This window comes from Crocodylus porosus, unplaced genomic scaffold, assembly GCF_001723895.1.
Source record: "Crocodylus porosus isolate Cpor-Errol unplaced genomic scaffold, CroPor_comp1, whole genome shotgun sequence".
Lineage (NCBI taxonomy): Eukaryota > Metazoa > Chordata > Crocodylia > Crocodylidae > Crocodylus > Crocodylus porosus.
In genome coordinates this window covers 24,278,973-24,299,617 of record NW_017728949.1, presented here as the reverse complement: position 1 = coordinate 24,299,617, position 20,645 = coordinate 24,278,973, and the positions used below count along the sequence as shown (strand labels likewise).

Below are 20,645 nucleotides of genomic sequence, written 5' to 3'. Positions count from 1 at the left end.
CAAGAAGGCAAGGGGGGAGGATGTTAGATTTAGGATCATAGGGAAGTAGGGCTAAAAAGGACCAAGTCGTCTAGTCCAGCACCTCTCTGCTGAAGGCAGGAACATCTGTCTAACCTCTTGAAAATGTACAGAGATGGTAAGTCCACAACATTTCTAGGTAGCCTTTTCCAATGCCTGATCACCATCAGTCAGAAAGTTCTTTCTAATTCATAACCTTAATTTCCTTTGCAGCAGTTGAGTCCACTGCTTCTAGTCCTGTTCCCTACAGCAAGGGAATAGTTTCGTTTCCATCCCCGTTATAATCAGTCCTCTGGTATTTGAAAACTTTTAAATCAAATCCCCCCTCAGCCTTCTCTTCTCCAGACTAGATAGCCCTTTCCTCGTAAGTCATGCTGTCCAGGCCTCCAATCATTTCTGTCACTCTCTACTGGATTCTTCCCAATCTGCTCACGTTGTTCTTGAAAGGTAGGGCCCAAAACAGGTGAGGCCTCACCACTGCTGAACAGAGCAGAATAAATCGCTTGCCTTGATATGCAAGAGATGATTCTGTTCATGCAACCCAATATTTAGGCCAAGAGTGTGGGGGACACTTTAACAGAAAAGAGGAAGAAGTTAAAAACATCTCTCACATATAACATGGAGCATGTGCTGGGGGACTGTAAACAGAATAAAAAGATGAGAGCCCACACAATAAATACATAAGGAAAGACAATGGGGAGCACAAGGTAAGCACAAGGTTATTCTGATTTGTGGAATTAGCAGGAGATGCATCATACCATGTAGATCAGGGGAGAAAAAGTTAAGAGGAAATAGTAAAGAATATTAAATATTTAGGCACAGATGAAAAATAAAACAAAGATAAACAAATGGACATTCTGCCCCTATCAGAGCAGAGTAAAAGGCTTTGGGGCAAGGACAATATTTAGAAAACAAAGTTAATAGCTGTCCGTCTGGTTTTGTCAGACCGGCAGGCCACGCCACCCAGTGGAACGTTCAACTGGAATTCTCTCCGTGAAGGGAACAAACAGGTAGTAACTATCAACAATAGCGTCTGCCAAATTTTTCTCTAGCAACTGGGTATCATCTGATTGAATAAAAACAAACTATAATTGCATATCCCAGAAGTAGAGAATTCAGCAGACCTGTTCCTTTTTCCTCAAGAGCTGTAATGGCTTTGACTAAAATTCAATATAAGATCCAGCCCTACACATTTCAATTTGTTGTCTAATAGAAATCATGTTAGTGCTGAAGTTTAATCATACAGGCATGCTGGAAAGAATTACATGCCAAGATCTAAGCCTGTAATCTTACAAGGACTCATCATAACTCTTACTGGAGACAAGTTTTGAGAGAGAGAACCAGGAGCTCTGAGAACTATTTCTCTATGAGACAAGAGAAAACCTGTGAAACTGGAATTATCTTCTTAATCTGCAATAGAATATACGGAACTTGCAGCATTTCTACTGAATTTTTACTACAGGAAAATGAAACTCGGGCTGTCTATTAGTACACTATTAATTTTAACCCACTAAACAGATTATGATTTTTGCTAAGAATAACTTAATTATTGAAACAATAGGTATTATTTACAAACTAAAAATTTTTATTAACACAAAATATACAATACTCTTTCTAAATAGGATGCCTGTTACAGTTGTGGCACATAACATTAGAGCAAAAGTCACTTCTCAGACAACTTTACTGCTGAATAAAGAATTACCTAAAAAATATGCAAGTAATAAAAAGTTCTTGCAATTGGATTTATTTACAGTTCTTTCCTCTTTTTGGAAATATTCTCCCAGGAATCTGTATAAAGCTACTGCCTAATATGCAGGGGTTAGCATTCTGCCTTGGAAGCTGATTTGTCTTCCCTCTCCTGCATAAGAGCAACAATTCTGAATAGTATATGGCAAACTAACTGTAGCAAATGAATAGCTTTTGAACAAGGACAGTACCTGGTTAAATACACAAACAAGTCTTCTCCAAAAATAATTAGTGCTTTTTTGGCCCCTTATTCAGCAGAAAATGCTGTATACCAGCAGGAACGGTAGATTTCAGAATCAAAATCCATGGAGAAAAATGCAGAACTTAATGGTAAGTGCTCCCTCAACTTCAAGTATGTCGGGAATTTGCTCAGAAATGCCAACAGTATTTTTTCTTGAATCAGTGCATTTTATTGTCACAATTTTAGAAACTGGAAAAAAAATAGCTAAAAGTCTATGAAACAAAATACCTACAAAGTGGCAGCTCTGACCAGACATGTCTAGTTCTGTTTAGGAAAAAATATTTACATAGCTTCTTTCAGATTAATCTTTTACCATTGCATAATGCCCAACATCCTCAATATCCTGGTGAAAATGACGGAGGCAGTTTTTCTTGCAGGCTGCATCCTAATCGCGAACAGCTGCCACACACTCGTCATACGACTCCATATGTATATAGCAGCTTCCGAGCTACTGTTGTATTTCCACTACTCTGATAAATTAGTGATAAGTTGAAGGCAATATCTCTTTTCAAGTCTGTTTGATCAGTTTCTATTCCCTGAAATAATTGGAAAAAAATTATTTGCATGTACATTGGATATAAACCCTGGGTAGATCTTGAATATCACTGCCTTATGACCAGACATGTTTCTTCTCACTCTCCCCCGCCAGAACTCTAGCTAAGAGAACACCACCAGCATATGGCAGAGCATAAGTTTTCTTCCATTACGACTATTTTAAATAAGCCTTACTACAATTAAGATAAACGTCTGTTAGTTCAGACACTTTTGCTATCTGACCCACTATATAGACAGTGCAAAGAAACCCATGGCAAATTACAACAGAAAACCACTACAGAATCAATGTACTAATGCACACAAATTCTTTATCTTATTATATAGGTCATTTCATTTCTACTACATCAATATATTTACACTGGGAATCTATATTTTTTTGTTAAACCCTCTTATTTGTGCAATAGAGAAAATGCCAGTCAGATTTTACATGCCATTATTCTTGCTTTGAAATTTGATTTTAAATACACTTCTTGATATTCATACGAAAATGTTCTCCATTGAACATTTTCTTGTAGCTGATGCTGGCCACTCCCAATAATGTAACCATCAAACCAAACTCTCAGACTGTCTTGAGCCTTCGAACTATACATGTCCAGAAACACAGAACAGATGACAGCTAAAAGGGACTTTTTCTAACACTGGTGAATTTACAGTAGGGATTACTGATAATTTTGAGCACTGTCTTTACTTCTGGTTACTTACTGATAATACCCAACTGATTTGTAGAGACTAAGGTTCAGGTATTTGACTGTACAGTACCTCTAAGACAACAGCAGGAAGTTCAAGAGCCTTTTGGTAGTAGTGGATTGCCAAATGCACTAATCCCATCTGATGAAGGCCACGGCCAAGGTTATAGAAAGATTCTTGACAAGGTCCACGGATGCCCAGATAGCGGTGAAGGAAAGAGAATCCCTGCACACACATTACAAACAAACAGCATAAGGTTTTGATTTTCTCTTTTTGCAGAAAGTGTTTTTTCCATAAAGAATCAGCTCATTTGAGGCCACAGGGAAAAACAACTCATTGTTTCATACCACACAAGAGCCAAACCATATTTTCATAGCCTCCAGACGGTTCACATGGTGAGAGGACATTTGCTAAATTGTGGCCAGCTGTTCTGAAATAGTATTACTTCCATCTATCGTCCTTTAAAACATCACCCTGTGTTCACTGGGGGGGTTTCTTTCGACCCTTGGCCTTTTTACAACTCACTCTTACTTTGTTGTTTAGCAGTAAAGAAATAGCTTTTTGATTCAGCCAACCCTGACCGCAGTCCACACAGAAGAACCTAGGACTATTCCTGGAAAGCAAACACATTCCTCCTCAGACCCTTGTAAAAGCTCCCGGAACACCAGCAACCTTCAGCAGTGACCAATTCCCAGCATACGTTTGCCAAATGACAAATCAGAAAAACGAATAAAAGGGAAAATGGAGCTAAAAGTCTGGGTAACTCAGAGGCTAAATAGTAGAAGGGTCCAATCTTAACGCTACTGAGGCCAGAGGGAGTTCTGCCAGAGACTCAAAGTCTGGTGCACAACTAGAAATTGAGCCTAGAATAGTAATTCCTTCCACTATACTAACCCCTCTATAACTTCAGTAGAAACCCCTCTGTAACTTCACTAGACTTGTTGTTCTTTAATTTGTTATTTTAGTTCCTTATTTCTGTTTTACCCCCTTTTAAACTAAACAGAGTCTATATCTGGGTTGAAAATGTCTTTGGGCAGTGTCAAAAACCCGCAACCTCAGCTTGTAAGATGCTAACGTGCCTGGGATGGATGCTGGGGGAGCTGCAATTGTTGTGGCAGTGCAACCCTGCCCTCCCCTCCCCAACTGTCCACCCTGAGGTGCACATGCAAAGCAAAATACCTTCACATGCCATGCTCTGGCATCCATGCCGAGGGTTGCCTACCCCTGGTCTATATGCAGTGAACTCTAGCTCAGTTCACTATAAAAGGAAAGACGTTCTTAGCAGGCTTTCAGACGCAATCACTCTTCTTCAGGCATAGGACATCTCTGCTGTTCTGAGACTCCAAGGAATGAGAGAAGCTAAAACACTTTTAGCTTCTCTCATTCCTTGGAGTCTCAGAAGAGCAGAGAGAGACTCCCTATGCCCGAAAAAGAGTGATTGCGCCTGAAAGCCTGCTAAGAACTTCTTTCCAACTACTCATTTGGTCTAATAAAACATATCACATCTACTCAAAGAACCTTGGCTGCCTATGTCCTTAGACCAACACAGCTACAACCAAAAACCTATAAAAGGAAAAGAACTAGAAAGGGAACAATACTCAATCAGAGCTGCCCGACAGACTATTAGTACAAATACAGCACTAAGGTGGGACCCATGTAGCTCAGCTGTTAGGATCTGGGTTCAACCCCAGGCAAGAGCGGTGAGTTTCCACTCACTGTTTCCCTTTTACCATGGCCCCGAAGCCCATCCAGCCTCCTATCCAATTGATACCAGGAACAAACTGGAGGTAAAGGTGGCTGGAGCATGGTGCTAACCAAATCATATCCCAATGCTGAAGTTAAAGATAGAGTGCAGCCCTCCCCCTCCACTGCCCCAGTGAGCCAGAATGGCCTGTAGTGGAACACTTCACAGTGATGGGGCAATGTGGAAGAAACAATGAGCATTACCCACACAGATTGAGAAAAAAGAACACAGGACTGGGAACTAATCCAACCTCTGCCACCAACACATGTACCAACCTAGGAAAGTCATTTAGCTTCTCTTGAGCCTGTCGCTATATGAGGACGCTGTGAATATTCATTAGCTAATGTCTGTTTACTGCTATAAAGAAGGCCACTGGGACCAGAGTCACTTCCCAGAGATTAAAGTAAAAATAAGATACTGAGTATAGCTGTTTTAGACTGAAATCCATATGGTCTTTTTAGATAAAAGGAGTCCTCAGGAAAAAAAATCAAATGGGATTAAGGAAAAAAGGGAGAATTCAGAAGGGAACTACTGCACAGTGGAAACAGAGTTATGGTTCATTTTGTTCTCACTTATGAATGTACTGACCTGGCTGTAACTAACAGCCTTTGATTACCAATATTGCCTCTAGAAACAAAGACAGTTCCTTCAACATGAGCAATTAGCTCCAACACACCAGCTCATCATGATAATTTGGAGCACCACTACATAATATCTGCATGAACTACTGAACAGACAGACTCAGGGCAAACTAAGATTAAAAGAAACCTTCAATGTGGGTGAAAAAGAAATGAGAAAAGCAGACACACAAAATTGCAGGACCAGAGGGTGACACAAATAGGACATTTTCCAAATACGCTGTAAAAGGAGAATGTCAGTAGCTAGGAAAGACAAGGTTATTATAAGGAAAGCAGTAGCTAAAAATATTAAAATCAGGCCACAGTTTGGTATCTAAATAAGTGAGCTGATTTTAGAGCAAGTGCCTGCAACTCCTACTGAAATCAATGGGAACTGTAAGCATTCAGTGTTTCTAAACAAAATCAAGCCTCTTAAGTGGCCAGCTTTCCAGCCCAAATCTGAACATAGATGCCTCACCTGGAGAGGAGAGGAAATTTTAAAAATCCTCAATTTCCAGGGAAGAAATTATAAATACTGGAGGTCACTAACCCAAAACCATCAGGTCTAGTATGGGTCTGGGCCCAGCTCTGGCAAGTGCAGAAAGTGAAGGGGCTAGCTGAAAGGGAAAATGGTTACAGTGGGTTGTGCTGGAGCAGCAATCCAAAAAAAAGGATCACAGGGTTCCATCTTTGGCTCACTTTGTGGATCAGACCACACCAAGCCAAGAATGACCATAAATAGTTACAACAGCTCAGAAAAAGTTAGAGGGAAAAGAACAATTCCTTCACAATGTAGCGTACAAGATAATTATGTGCATCTACACGAGGATCCTACGAAAAACATGGATAGAAAAATTTGGCTGATCAGATCAAAAACAACCAACCAAATGAGTTTAGTTGCTCTTTTCTAAGGGCATTTATTTAAAAAATAAATAAAATTTTACAGATAATCTGTCCATTACATGATCTAATGCAGAGAGATTATCTACACAGTGTCTGTACAAATTTGCATGCCTATCTGACAGAGCAAAACACTCCACAATATCAAAAATAGGAGCATTTTAAAACCACTGGACAAGAGTCCCTAAAGCCTTCAGAGCAAAAATTCAGGGTTTCTCAGTCAGAATTTTACAGATCAAAGCAAAACTGTTCAGAGTCCAACCTTGTTTCAATGGACATTGAGGGCACTCAGCATCTTGCAAATCAATCCTTCAGTGATTCACTAGAGAGTGCTCAGTGAATAACACTCCCCATAGCTTTAAGTACCAACTTTTAAAAATACTCAGCTAACTGTAAGAATCAGTGAAAATCTCTGATCCTCATTCTTAGATGTTATCTGGTTTCCAGAACTGGTCTAACTATTCATTAGGTTCTATTTTTATTTTTTTGTTAGTGAAGCATTCAAGGGTGTCTATATACAGTAATTACAGCGCATTGGAGCAGCCATGATTAACTGAGTCTAGTGGAGCATGGTAAGTACCACATTCCAGCAGACTCCAGCGTTGCGTGCATCAGTGTCCCTGAGTTGAAAAATGGCAGCAGGGGTGCTTTAACTAAAGCTCATTCAATGAGCTTTAAAGTGCCCACACCACCATTTTTAAGCATCGGGACACTGATACACATGACGCTCTGGGCACTTTAGAGCTCTTAGAGCTGCTGTAATTAAAGCGCCTCTGCCCCTCCAATTCCTGGAGAATGTATATAAACACCCCAGGGGTCCTAAATGATGATCTTCCTATGCATTTACCATTGTAGGGATTCACTAAACATTCTGGACACAATTTTCAACGTATGCCTATTTGTTAAGTATTTGCTCCAATAATATATCATTTATGTTACATGGCTAGTTACCCATGTCACATGACATTGTTCTTATTATCTATTCAAGAGAGTGACCCTTTCTACAAGTGGAACAGTAAATAATGCCTTTCCAGGACAATATTTCAGCTGCATAAATATCAATACTACAGCCAATGGAACTAATATTTTCTTAAGTACATGGGGGCTGCCTAATACATGGAAGTAATTAAGGATTCTACAAACCAAAGCAAAATTGCTTTTACTTACAGAACTGGAGCAGCAGCAGACTTGTCTTGGGACATGTACTCCAAAATTACATGGATATTTTTGAAAATCCTAACCTAAATCCCTTTTTATATTATTCAATCAGCTGTGATCATTTGTTTCAGCTTTAACTACTTGAATGGAGTAAGACAGCTAATGAACAATAAATACTACAGACAAATGCAATCATAACAGTAACCCCACTTCCCTCAAACTTACCTGTACTAGAAGAGCATGTCTTTTTAAGACATATTTCTGAGATGCCATATGGATAAAAGTTAAGCCTATGCAAAGGCTGTACAGAGGCTCATCAGGATTGGTACGAAAGGCTTGCACATACTGTCCTAAAAGCAGGAGTAAATGATTTGAGACAGTCTCTCTCTAAAAGCATTTCACTGTATCAAATTTTTTTGGAAGTTTGAACTGAAAAAGGGAACCAGCATAAGGGAACAAATACTGAATACAACCACAATAAAACATGAAAGAACACCAGATGCTACAGCTTTCTTGTTTTCAGCACCCTCCTCTACTGCCCTAAGTAAAGTCAGAATTTAAACAGAATAGTCTCAAACACAGACAAAAACGGTTTTTTAACTAATTTAATCACTTTCAATTTTGCGCACTTGCTGGAAAAATATTAATTTCCTCAGCCCTAATCTGTGTAAAGAGGCTAGCAAGATGCCAATTCCCTGATTAATTATTTTAATTCTTTTCCTCGAGGCGTTATAAAATATTTAGTAAATTATTCTTTGAAAATGTATCTCTTCTAAATTAATCCTGCAATTTTCCTTAGAACAAATATTTAACACTTCAGATTTGCCATCTCTTTGATACTTACTTCATGGTTATCAGGTAGTGATTTATCATACTGTTCCAATTATAAATTGACCATGCATAAGTAAAACCCACATTTTTCCTCATTACAATAAAAGAAAAACAGCTCTCCCACCCCAAAATATAAGTCCATAACTACTACACAGATACTCCTTGAATTGTTGATACATATTTTCATGAACTGGCCTATTCACTTATGCCCTGATTCTTTTACCAACAAATTAAAATGGGTGATATAATATGTGTTAGTGCCAAAAACTGCATAGTTCATTAATTGCGGCACAAAGCAAATATTAAGGATCTCTGACAAAGGTGAGTGTTCTCTTACTCAAAATGACATATTCCCTCTATCTTGAAAATATTTAAAAACTGTGAGAAAGTTGATGTAAAGGAATTTGGGAGTATAACGTATAAAATATTTCAGAGCGTTGTACTTTTTATTAGTTAAATAAAATAATGACTCACCAAGAGCATGCTTGAAACTGCCAGATACAAATGCATTGTGCCCATTTAGGACACAAAGTGCATGATTTTCTGGATTTTTCAACATTAATCTAAGACAAAAGCGATGGTGTCGTACATCCTGAGACTGCATGGTGACTTGATTAAAGATGTTCCAGAGCTGAGGTTTATTGACATTTTCCATTACCATTATTCTAAAAGAAAGGAAATCACTTATTGTATTGTGTATCTATAGTATGCAATAAATCACTAAGTAAATACCCTGTAATGAAAAGAAGAGATCTACAGTTTATCTGAAAGTACCATGTGAAAGACGAATCTAAAATCAATTGACAAATTATTCAAAGAGCCAAGCAGTCCTCACTTATTAGAGTAATTTATTTGGCTTTGATGGGACAACTCATTTGAATAAAGTTAGTAGGGCATATAAAAAAACCTGGGCATATAACCTGTAATACATTCCTAACATATTGCAAGATGACCAGATGGTCCACTGCAGAAAAGTGCCATAAAGCAGACAGGGGCTTTTTTGGCAATTAAAGACTGCCAAAAAAAGCCCTTTAATTTCAGAGACTTATTTGCTTAAGTGGAAATTAACAGATATTCTGGTCCTCTCAGGTCCCTGGCAGACATGCAAGTAAAAGCGCTGTGGGATCTGACATGGCATCACCACAATCACATTTCCTGCTATGCCACATGTGCATGGCAGGAGGATTGACTGTAGGATCAAACAGCATATCCCGTCACGTCTGGGGCCTGCCAGCATAGTGAGCCCCATCAGCTAGCTGATGGGGCTCCTAGCTGTGGGGGTGCACCATGCTGGCGTGATATGAAACCACTACAGTTATTACACATTTTTTGTGTAATAACTTTATGGCTTATCCCCTGTTTTATTATGGCATTTATTGATCGAACATGTGGCCCGTGAATAAATTAAGACATGATTGACTGGTTAACCACATCTTAAGGGTCCTGTGTTCTGGGGGCCCTAAAAAAAAAAAAAAAAAAAAAAAAAATCAGCTTGCATGTAATTCAGAAGATCACTGTTTGAATAGCTACAAATGTTCATAGAAGTATACATAAAGCCTCACTGGAAATCATTACAGAATATATGGTTGCGTTAACTACACTAGTGATTCTTACCTGATATAATTATAAGCCTTGCGGAAATTCTTATCCAGAATTGCAGCTGAAAGACCAAAGTACTCCAGCTCTTTACGCTTTTGCCTGTCATCATAGAACGAATAATACTCCAGGGAAGAATCCACCAACAGCTCTGCTTCCTTGTATCGGGAGAGGTCACACAAGGAGTAAATGGCTTTCAGGAGAAGGTTCCACCAATCATCTTTTGTCAGGACGCTTGTGAGTACAGCAAATATGGCTAAAATAGTAAGAAAGTCAAACAGGCACAGAAAAGAGAGCTGAAGACTATAGATTCTGTTTAAAATTTCAGCCCACAGGGTTTTTTAAAAAAATTTTTATATTAAGGGAAAATAATATTAAGTGGATTTTAATTCTTTTAAAACACAATTTATAGAGTTCAAATTTTAATAAATAATCACAGAGTAAACACTTCATAATTACAGGGAATTTAAATAATTCAAACTGGATCAGTACTATACAAACATGTACACATACACTAAAGGCCATCTCATTCCCCTGCGAAAGAACTACCTGATCTGGACTAGTCATAATTTGGAAATTTTGGAAAATCAGCTGGAAAAACACAGTAGTTTGTACAGCTGATAAATAGTGGTGTACCTGGAGACTTCTTCTGAAGCAGCACTGTTTGAACAACTCTTTCATCAGGTTCAATTAACTTGCTATGAAATGAGTAGACATTTTTTTTCCACAGAATATTAATACAGGCCTGGTGCCTGCACCATGCTAAATTAAAGCAACTCGTTTATAAATGTACTTTTTCATGTTAGCAACTTGCAAGTTACTTAAGCAATAATTTCTTTGATTTTGGTGGGACCACTTATTAAAGTCTGTAGGATCAGGACTTAAATTAGGCAACGTATGAATTAGTTTATGTGTGGTGAGGTGATCTGGCTATCGGTAAAGCTGACCCAGGGAAAAAGATATGCACATGCCCACAAACCCACCTGTCCTAAAAAAGCCGATGACCCAGTAGTTAAGATATTAAACTTGGATGAAGGAGACTCAAGTGCTAACTCTGCTCCACATGAAAGAGCAGAGGCTTGAATGTGGGTCTCCCACATTCTAGACAAATACCATAACCACCAAGCAACTGACTATGCTGAAGCAGGCAAACAACATAAAACATAGCCTAGCTTTTGATCAGTATGGAACAAAAAATGTCAAATCTACATTTTTTTTTAAAGAACAGAATTCTGTTTCGGTATTACTAATAAAGTCTTATTACTAGGAATACCATGGATCTGTCTGCAACAATCTCAGTGTCTTTAGTAGGTAAGGAGTTACTATGAATTAATTTATTTTTAACAGATTTTATTACCTTTGGCATCACAGTTTGCTGTCTCTTGGTCATCATTGTCTGATATTTTATCCCTTGATACCTTAATAAGATAAAGGTGTCGCTCCCCAGATTTGGAACTAGATATTAAACACACTTGAGCTCTGTTCATTGCTACCTGGAAACAATTATGAAGACCAATATCGTAATGTTTTTGGCTCTGTGAATGCATCCTGTATCTATTGCACATCTTGCTCAGTTACACTACAGGAAGCAAAAGCATGTTTGACAGTTTTCATAAACAGTGTTATATTTAGCAGTGTTTCATGCTCCAGCGTACAATGGATTATCTAAAACAAGGATAAATGCTTTCTGAATATTCTGAAGACTTTTACTGGTCTATTTATAGTAAAAACACAAGTCCTTCTCTAGTGGCATAACAAAAGGGATGCCATGGTACTAGTACCAACGTTTTAGAAATAATACGTCAACAGTTAGCTTTGCTGTATGTTATAACAGTTTGGACAAAATGGAAATCTGAATTACAAAAAACAGAAAGCAAACAAACAGCCAGAGTTGCAACACTACAACTTCCAAATACAAACATTTTTTTCAAAACAAAAATTATTTTTAAGTAAATACACAAAACAGCAGATGATTTCAAGGAAAGTTATTGACATAAATTCACTTTGAATGATCTTATTTGCAAGCGGGTATTTACAGAAAGACCTTTCCATAATTTACAGTAGCTATGTGTACCCAAAGTGATGTGATCTGTGTAGCTATGTGTACCCAAAGTGTTCTGTTTTTAATTTGTCTATTCTGAAATCACACAAAACAATTCTGTAGTCCATCAAATTACAACTGGTGGAATTTTTTAAAATTAAAGCAAGTCCCAACAATGAAAATCAAGCCCAGAGCTTAAGGCATAAAATGGTAGTTGTTATTCATACACAGAACAGAGCAGAATAAGGAACATTTATGTCCTAGCTTTTAAAGGTACCGAGAATCCAAAGGCTCATATGGCTTTGATGGGAGCTCTAGCTGCTGAACGTCTTTGAAAGATTCAGGCACGCTATTCAATAACATAACTGTATGTCTATTAAACATGCTATTTCATATATACAAAGCTTCAGTTTACTAATGTTCTTCTTACTGTTTTCCTATCTCCATGTAATTTCCTTGTGATGTTTTCAAGTTAGTTTGTTCTTTGGTTTAAGCAATATGACTTAACTTACCTTTAAGAGCATGGCTAGCATGGTGAGTAAAGTGTCCACATAACCATACATTTTGCCTTGGGAATACAACAACGTTGAACGATGGAGCAACAACTTTAATTCCTAGAAAACACGGAACATCATTAATCAAATTTTAAATTTTAAATTAATTCCATGGCTTGCTTTCAAAACTAAGATACTGGCAGCGGGGATTAAATGGACACAGAGAGTATCACATTTTCTCACACACTACATGCACCTGGTTTTGGGAAGGCAGAAGGAAAAAAGACAAAAAAATATTTTCCAGGTTCATGGCTAAATTCTTACCACATGGTTGAATTCCACAAGGCTGAATCTTGCCCAGTGCTGGTTTTAACCCTCTCATAGCTTCTGCCAATTCACCAGTAGCTTTTGGATGAGTAGCCCATTTGGCAGAGGTTGTGAAAGGTTTAAAACTGTGACACTCTGCCCCTTCCTCTCAAGCTGGGAAAGGAGTTGTCGTTAAAGCTCCCTATTGGATGCTTTAATTCTGGTGTAAAAATCAGCTTAAGTTCACCCCAGTATTGAAGAGTTGATACGGGGCGGGAGTCGGGGGGGGTTGCATATGAGTGAATACAGTAGCTACACTCTTTTCCTTATAATGCTCTCTGAAGCCCCATAGGAAACCTTTCACCATTTCTCCCCTTGGGGTACCCAGATTCCAGTACTGCCAGGAAGGTATCTTTAACCAGCAGTGCTAGTATATTTAGCAATACATTCTTTACAGAACCATGAACCCCAGAACTGTGGACAAAGGATTCAACACAAAAGACAAAAATCATATCACACAGCATGTCACCTACCTGCTGGGCAGCATTAGCATCCTGTGCCAGTGTATCTGGATCATACATTGGTTCCAGGGCCTCGAGAGCTCTCTCAGGCCGGCCAAGCTGCTGCTGAAGTGTTGAAAGTGAAATTCTTGCATCCAAATGCAAGGGAGCAAGATCTACAACTTTGGCATAGCTCTCTGCAGCCCGTTCTACATAACCCAAGGCTTTTAAGCACTCTAAAAATAATGAATTAGATATGGTTACATGGTGTAGAGACCATGATTGTTATAATACATATGAAATTAGTTCTGTAGCAAAAATTTACATGTACTTACAATTAGAATTATTCTGAGCATTTGTTACTAAAATAGGAACGTGTACCACCCTCATATTATGCCCTAACAATGTAAGTCACTGTATTAGCAGCATCATAAAAAGCCCAACACCTATTGGGGATTAATATGTAAAATGAAAGCTGAATCACTGACATTCATATGTAGGAAGACGAAATATTCTACAATGAAGGCATTTCAAAGTTTTTTATACTGGCTAAGGGACACCAATCACGCCAGAAAACCTTGTACTACAAGAATAAATGTGATATTCTCTGATTGTAACTATAGCATGGCAACACATATAATTTATCAATGGCCTCTACATCTTATGTTCAGAGATCCTTCACTAATAGCCTAAAATGTCAATGGGCGATAAGTACACTCAACACTGCACAAGACCTTCCAATACCAGGTCATTAAATCTAATGCTCTTACCTATTAAATACAGGACTTTAACCAGAATTTTATTACATGCTATCATATGATGGATGCCATCTTTCAGTATTAAGTAGTTTTGCCATGTTGTTACCTGCATGCCGGAGCCAGACTACAGCCAAGTTATATCTTTCAGAACAGACTAGGGCACTCAAGAGAGGCAGTGCTGAATTGTATTCTCCAACATCCAGAAATGCTTCTGCAACATCTAGGTATAAATCCCCCATCTCCTCTGGATTTTGCTCTGCTAGAGTAGTCAAGAGAGGCTTTCCAATAAAACAAGTAGAAATTAAATAGTTATGCCAAACATATATGCATTGCAAACCATTTCATATAGGACCTGGCTAACAAACAGTCCAGTCAACATCTAATGTCACGCACACTCCACTCTGAAATACAATCTTCCTTAAAACCTGATCGTATAGTGACAAAAATCCTCAAGATTTTCAGAATTCCTAATAGGACTAAGCTACCCTACTCTAGTAGGTAAAAAGCAAACTTCAAATTTAATTATCCTAGTGAAAGGCTCCATGAGGAGGGTGAGAGAAATTATTATTATTATCAGTCTCGAATCATCATTATGACTGAAGCATCGATTCAGAGAAAGTATTGTTTCACAATTAATAAGAATCAGTCCAAGCCTCTAATACTTTTGCTAGCAACTTTCACTGGGGACCAGTATACAGGCTGCAGTTTACTCTCCTGTAAAGGATATAATCTCTCTCCTCCCTAGTAGGACAATTAATTTGGCTTGATTATTTTTATTGGTTAATATTTATAGGGGAAAAAATTATATTGCTACTAATAAACACACCTCAAGCTACCTCCACTTATTTAATTCCCTGTAATAAAAGGTTTACTTCCATGGGAAAAATCCCCCCTACAGTGCTGTTGTAATGACTCTCTTAGGATTGTGCCCATTTTTGGAGGAAAGTGAGACAGTACAAAACCTACTATTAAATCAAATTCTGTAGCTATACTATGGTAAGAAAAACATTTTTGCTTGATGTTCCATAGCTGCCTCCAATGTAGCTGTGTTAGTTTATACTTACATTGAGTGGCTCTAAAATGCTCAGGTGAACCAAACAGATCATCAACTTCACTGTAATATCTATAGGAACTCCATCAGGGATAAGGCAGGTAACTTTCTCTGGAGCTACAAAAAGAAAATGATACTATTAAAAGCTGTGGGCTCTGAACTAAGACATCACACATCCTCAGTTAATTTCTCCCCAGCATTTGATTCAGCTCCAGACAAATAAAAAGGAAGATTCTCCTTGTCCTTCACTTTAGTATATGTTGGATCAGGCCCTCAAGATTCTCCTGATGCCTTTTCTGATTATTAAAACAACTCTCCGTGAACTTAATATTTTGCAGCATCAGGTGCATAAGTGCCATCACTTTCTGTGGACTTAAAAGTAGTTGAAGGTCATCAACACATTGGTAAAAAGATGTTCTTCTTTGCAGAGAATCAAGTCCCCAGTGCTTTGCCTCTCCTCCTGTGAACACTTCCTTTATAAAACTTTCTAATATTAGCCACCAGTATCCCCAACTCTTTACTGGCACATTACTAGACATGAGCAAGCTACTTCTCTACACTAGACTGAAAACCCTATGGAGCAAGGACCCTACTCCCTGCATTTAATACACAGCAAAAACCTAAACTGTACTAACAAAACATACGAGTAGAGAATGTCAAGTGCACTTTTTATGACAAAGGAGTTAAACTTGCTAATTAATTACTAACTCTTATTTAAATGCCCCCCCAAAAAACTTCACTAAGAATTCAAGAAGTTTCTTGTGAACACACTAAGTGTCAAGCAATCCTCCATTATTAACATGCAAGATAGCCTTAACTGAAATGCCTTACCACTAAAAGTATTCCAGATTCCTTAGGTCTATCACCACCTTCCTTTTACTTAACAAGTAACCACACACAACATCATAGCCAATTACTATAAATAACACTTGGCAGGATTAGTCCATGTCTACAGTGAATCAATATGTGCTATGCCATGTGCAATACATACTTCTTAGGTAATTTCTGATATATACTTGAAAAGTATGAAAGAACACAATTTCAGTGGACCATCTTTGGAAATTGAGTGTTTTTAGAGTTTGGAGGCAATGTTCTTTAATTGAAATGAACAGACCATAGACCTTTTCTAGACCAAGTCCCAAATTTCCTTCTCTCCAAAACCACTGCCTATCACAGACTTGATACACAGATATTGATCAGGATTCAGATTTACAGTAGATTCAGAATTACATTGCTCACAGGCAGCACTGGATTCAGGTGGCACATCTTGACAGTCCATCACTTCCACTTGGCTTTCTTGGATTTTCACAACAGCCACTGTATTTGTTTCTTGTCAAATGTGAAAAAACATAGATTAAGTTCTTTTGCAGTTTTCAGAGAAACCAAAATTATTTTATTTAGTTTCTCTACTTCAATAGCACATTTCTGTTCCAAACTGCTGAAAACTAGCCAACTTTTCAAAGGATAGGACACAGAGACACTTAAAAAAAAAAACGGGGTAGAAAAATAGGAGTAAGCTCCTAAAGGACTATCTAGGTTTTTCGTAGTTAGTAGTATAACATTAATCACATATAGCAGCATGCAATAATATGCACTTTTATTTCTTGGTTTGTTTAGCAGCACAAAGGCTGAAGACAGTAACTATCCTTAAAAAAAATCCCGATCAGAGAGATTTTTGCTTCACTGTTAACTTGCATCTTATCTATGGTGTAGAGCAATGGTTTTCATCTTTTTTCATTTGCAGACCCCTAAAAAAATTGAGTGGAGGTGTGAACCCCTTTGAATTGTAATTGTAGTTATTCACAGACTTTTGATTAATCGTAGTCATCTTTTGTAAACCCCAGTCTGCGGACCCCAGGGGTCTGCGAACCACAGGTTGAAAACCAGGGTGTAGAGGGCAAAGCCAACAGAACTTTTCCTAGAAAAGGAACACAGGATCAAGTCCTATATTTCCACTGGGTTTTAGATTTGACTGCTCATCCAACTGACTGACTAACCACATAACAGAGTCTGGGGAAATACTACAGCATTGAGCTAATTTCTAAAACTAGACAACGCTCTTTTACAGTGTGTCTGACTGAACTGAGAAATGACTTTCAAAAGGAGGAAGCTTTCCCAAAGAATCCTTGTTTCATGCATTCCATGCTTTCAAATGATTATTTCTGGATCTGTATAAACAAAAATACTTGAACATACAACAAAAACATAGGTTTAAAAAACAAAACAAACCCATGAGTATGTTTCTTTTGGCTCAGAGACGGAGATTCTAGAGTCAGTATGCCATCAACCTGATGAGGTGGTTTTCAAAAACTACTTATCTAAGAAAAATAAATGGTCTGATCTCAAAACTCAGTGGAATTTTAACAATTTAATTGGTCTCTGTTGTGTTATACCTTAGGCAGTAGTCCAAACCACTATATCTAACTGAAAACCTGAATAATTCATTGTACTTTGGGTAGATGATGTACAACTTACAAAAATCTGTAAGAGGCGTCACTGTATTGAAGACAAAGTGTGATATACATGATATACATTATAAAAAACAGTAATTACACTAACAGGAGCATCTCACTAGCCACTTCCTAGACTTTTACCTTTATTCTCCTCAGAAGATCCTTTTTCTGTAGCTTTCTTTTCAAGAACTATTCCTGCGAAATCTGTAATAATCTAAAAATGGAAAAAATTCACATCCTGTTAAAATAAAACCAAACCTATGCAGCAACTGTTTTAGCTAAACAGGTTCCAAACACAGTTCCTGGCAAAGGAATTTAAAAAAAAGGTAAAACCAGGTAAGCTTCTATTGTCTGGACCACATCTCAATACAAACACTGCCTAGTAAACTCAGCTACCCACCCTTCAATCTTTTGGAGGTACAGACCAACTTCTCTCAGAGTGGCAACATTTAGAATAAATAGTATTTAGTACACATTAACTTCCTTTAAGGTCATCTGGCAAAAGGACCATATAGCCAACTAAGCTCTCTACACAGCTCTAGGAAGTATTCCTTGGGCTACAATTTTGTGTTTTGTGGGGTTAATAAAGTCTGTAATGTAATCTTGAAGGAAGAATACAGTTTCTTTCACTATCAAAGATTCAAATCTGTATACTAACTTGGTATTTCTGATTTTAAAATTGCACTCATGTTTAAAACAAAATATTAAGCAGCACCAAGTTGACTTCGATACCCATAAAACACAAGTTAAATAAATGAGAAATGGCTAACCAACAAACTACCAGGAGTGACCAGGAATAACGGTCACAAGCTGGCAGAGGGTCGATTTAGGCTAGATATCAGGAGGCGCTACTTCACTGTCAGGGCGGCTAGGATCTGGAACCAACTTCCAAGAGAAGTGGTGCTGGCCCCTACCCTGGGGGTCTTTAAGAGGAGGCTAGATGTACACCTTGCTGGGGTCATTTGACCCCAGTACTCTTTCCTGCCATGGCAGGGGGTCGGACTAGATGATCTACTCAGGTCCCTTCCGACCCTAGAAACTATGAAACATCAAAAGACATTGTTCCACAGGGAATCATTGCTGAATGGAGCTTTCAGTGTGATCTTTCATAGGATTTTAATGCAACTGGATACTACAAAATATTTTCAATGATATGGAAGTAAATATATTTTTTTAATTATGGCTGATAGAATCTGGGTGAATGGATAACAATAAGGACAAAGAAACAGATGGTAAGATGAGCTCATTCAAATGAATGGAGTTTTAATATGACCAAATGCAGTTATGTAACTAGAGGGGAAAAAAGTGCAGGGTGTACCAACAGGACTAGGGACACAAGTTACACACAAACCAATTTAAGTAATGAGAAACTGGTTTAAACTTGCAACAGAACATACATTCACTGCACATAAGCCAGTTTTAACATGGTTGAAACTGGTCTAAGAAATACCTGATTGAATGTAGTATCAGACTTAACTGATTTGGGTCAAACCAGTTTCTGAAACGTCTGTCCCAGACCCCTTTCTGGTTCAAGTTAAATCACAGCTTGGAAAGAGCTACAGGGGAGGGGAAGGTCCCACTTGCAAACTAGCTGCTAACCGGCCCACTGGTGGATCAGGGCAAGGAGCTGGGACCTAACCCACACCTGCAGCTCTTTCCATGCCTCATGCCTCGATCACCAGATCAGGACATGGGGCTGGGACCTGCCCCTGACCAGAACAGTTGCCAGCCAGTCCTGGGCTGCATGGGGAAGTCTGCATGTGCAGGCCTGGAGCTAGCATGGGGCTGCCCAAAACAAGATAATCGTCAACCACCTCTAGGCTGCACTTGCTTCCCAGTCAGAGGCAGGTTCCAACCAGCTCCAGACTAAGCGGGGAACTTTTCCCATGCAAGGAGCTCCCAGCCCTTGCTCTGCAATCCTGACTGCAATCCCAGAGTGGGGGCTGGGGAGCATGTTCCCAATCCCCACTCTGCAATCACGGGGCAGGGGCTGGAAACAAGCTCCCCAACCCCCCACTCTGCAATCAGGGAGCAGGAGCTGGAAGCTCCCTACTGCCAGGGCAGGGGGACATTGTCCCGTCCCGGACATGCAGCTTTTCCCCCCACATCTTCGCAAGCATGAAGCTGGGGGAGAACAGGCTGGGGAGATTTTTCCCCAGCAGGGAGCTACCAGTGCCAGCTATGCAGTCACAGGGCCACTGCTGCTAAGAGATGCTCATCTCCCAGCCCAAGCCCTGCAATCACGGGGCCACTCTTGGGAGACCCTTACCTCCCAGTCTGAGCCCCACAGTGCTCCATCAAAAGGGGACAGGAGATTTAAGATTTTCCGTATGGCTCAGGCTGGGAGATAAAGGTCACCTGGAGCTCCCTGCTGCCACGGTGGGGGACATATGCCCTGCCTGGACTCTTGTGGCAGAGCCTGCCCCAGCAGTAGGCAGCTCCTGGGGGCAGAGAGCTATCTCCCACTCCTTGATGGATGGCTGACTGGGAGCAGATTTTGCTCCCAGTCAGGCATCTACACAAGTACTATGGCACTGTTACTAATGCCAAGTAAATTTGCTACTTGCACTTACTCAGTATTAGGGAGGTTTACTGAGAAGTAAGCATGTGCATGTATAGTGTGTAAGGAACTCAACAGGGAGAAAAATCCCAGGTGCTAGACTAGTAAACTCTTTAACAGAGAAAGACATAACAAGAATGGCTGGAAACAGAAAACAGCATTTCTTTCATTTCTTTTTCATTTGCACTAACTACTGGAATAACTATGAAGGTAAACAGTAGGTTCTCCATCAAGGCTGGATGCCGTTCTGGAATGTGTAAAAAGCATAAGTCACTCTACTTAATTAGGGGTATCTGTCAAAGATTAAAGTCTTTGATTTCAGATGCCAATGGCAAAAGGTCAGATGGCAAGGGGTCAGAAGCTAACACAACAAACTCTGTGGTTGTAAT

At 39.0% G+C, this 20,645-nt stretch overlaps 1 protein-coding gene across 2 annotated transcripts in view; it reads right to left on the bottom strand.

Moving 5' to 3' along the window:
* Window positions 1-1,580: 1,580 nt before the first annotated feature.
* GTF3C3 (general transcription factor IIIC subunit 3) overlaps window positions 1,581-20,645 on the bottom strand; it is a 40,135-nt gene continuing 21,070 nt past the window's right edge. Inside the window, exons 8-19 of one of the 2 annotated variants that reach the window (XM_019554311.1) lie at window positions 17,838-17,910; window positions 16,474-16,572; window positions 15,257-15,360; window positions 14,299-14,470; window positions 13,468-13,670; window positions 12,647-12,748; window positions 11,451-11,586; window positions 10,112-10,349; window positions 8,972-9,162; window positions 7,892-8,016; window positions 3,320-3,472; window positions 1,581-2,541 (exon numbers count right to left, since the gene is read on the bottom strand). In XM_019554311.1, the coding sequence (XP_019409856.1) occupies window positions 2,419-2,541; window positions 3,320-3,472; window positions 7,892-8,016; window positions 8,972-9,162; window positions 10,112-10,349; window positions 11,451-11,586; window positions 12,647-12,748; window positions 13,468-13,670; window positions 14,299-14,470; window positions 15,257-15,360; window positions 16,474-16,572; window positions 17,838-17,910 (1,719 nt within the window). In that variant the 3' untranslated portion in view covers window positions 1,581-2,418. The remainder of the gene's footprint in view (window positions 2,542-3,319; window positions 3,473-7,891; window positions 8,017-8,971; window positions 9,163-10,111; window positions 10,350-11,450; window positions 11,587-12,646; window positions 12,749-13,467; window positions 13,671-14,298; window positions 14,471-15,256; window positions 15,361-16,473; window positions 16,573-17,837; window positions 17,911-20,645) is intronic. The other variant, XM_019554312.1, reaches the window with a different exon arrangement.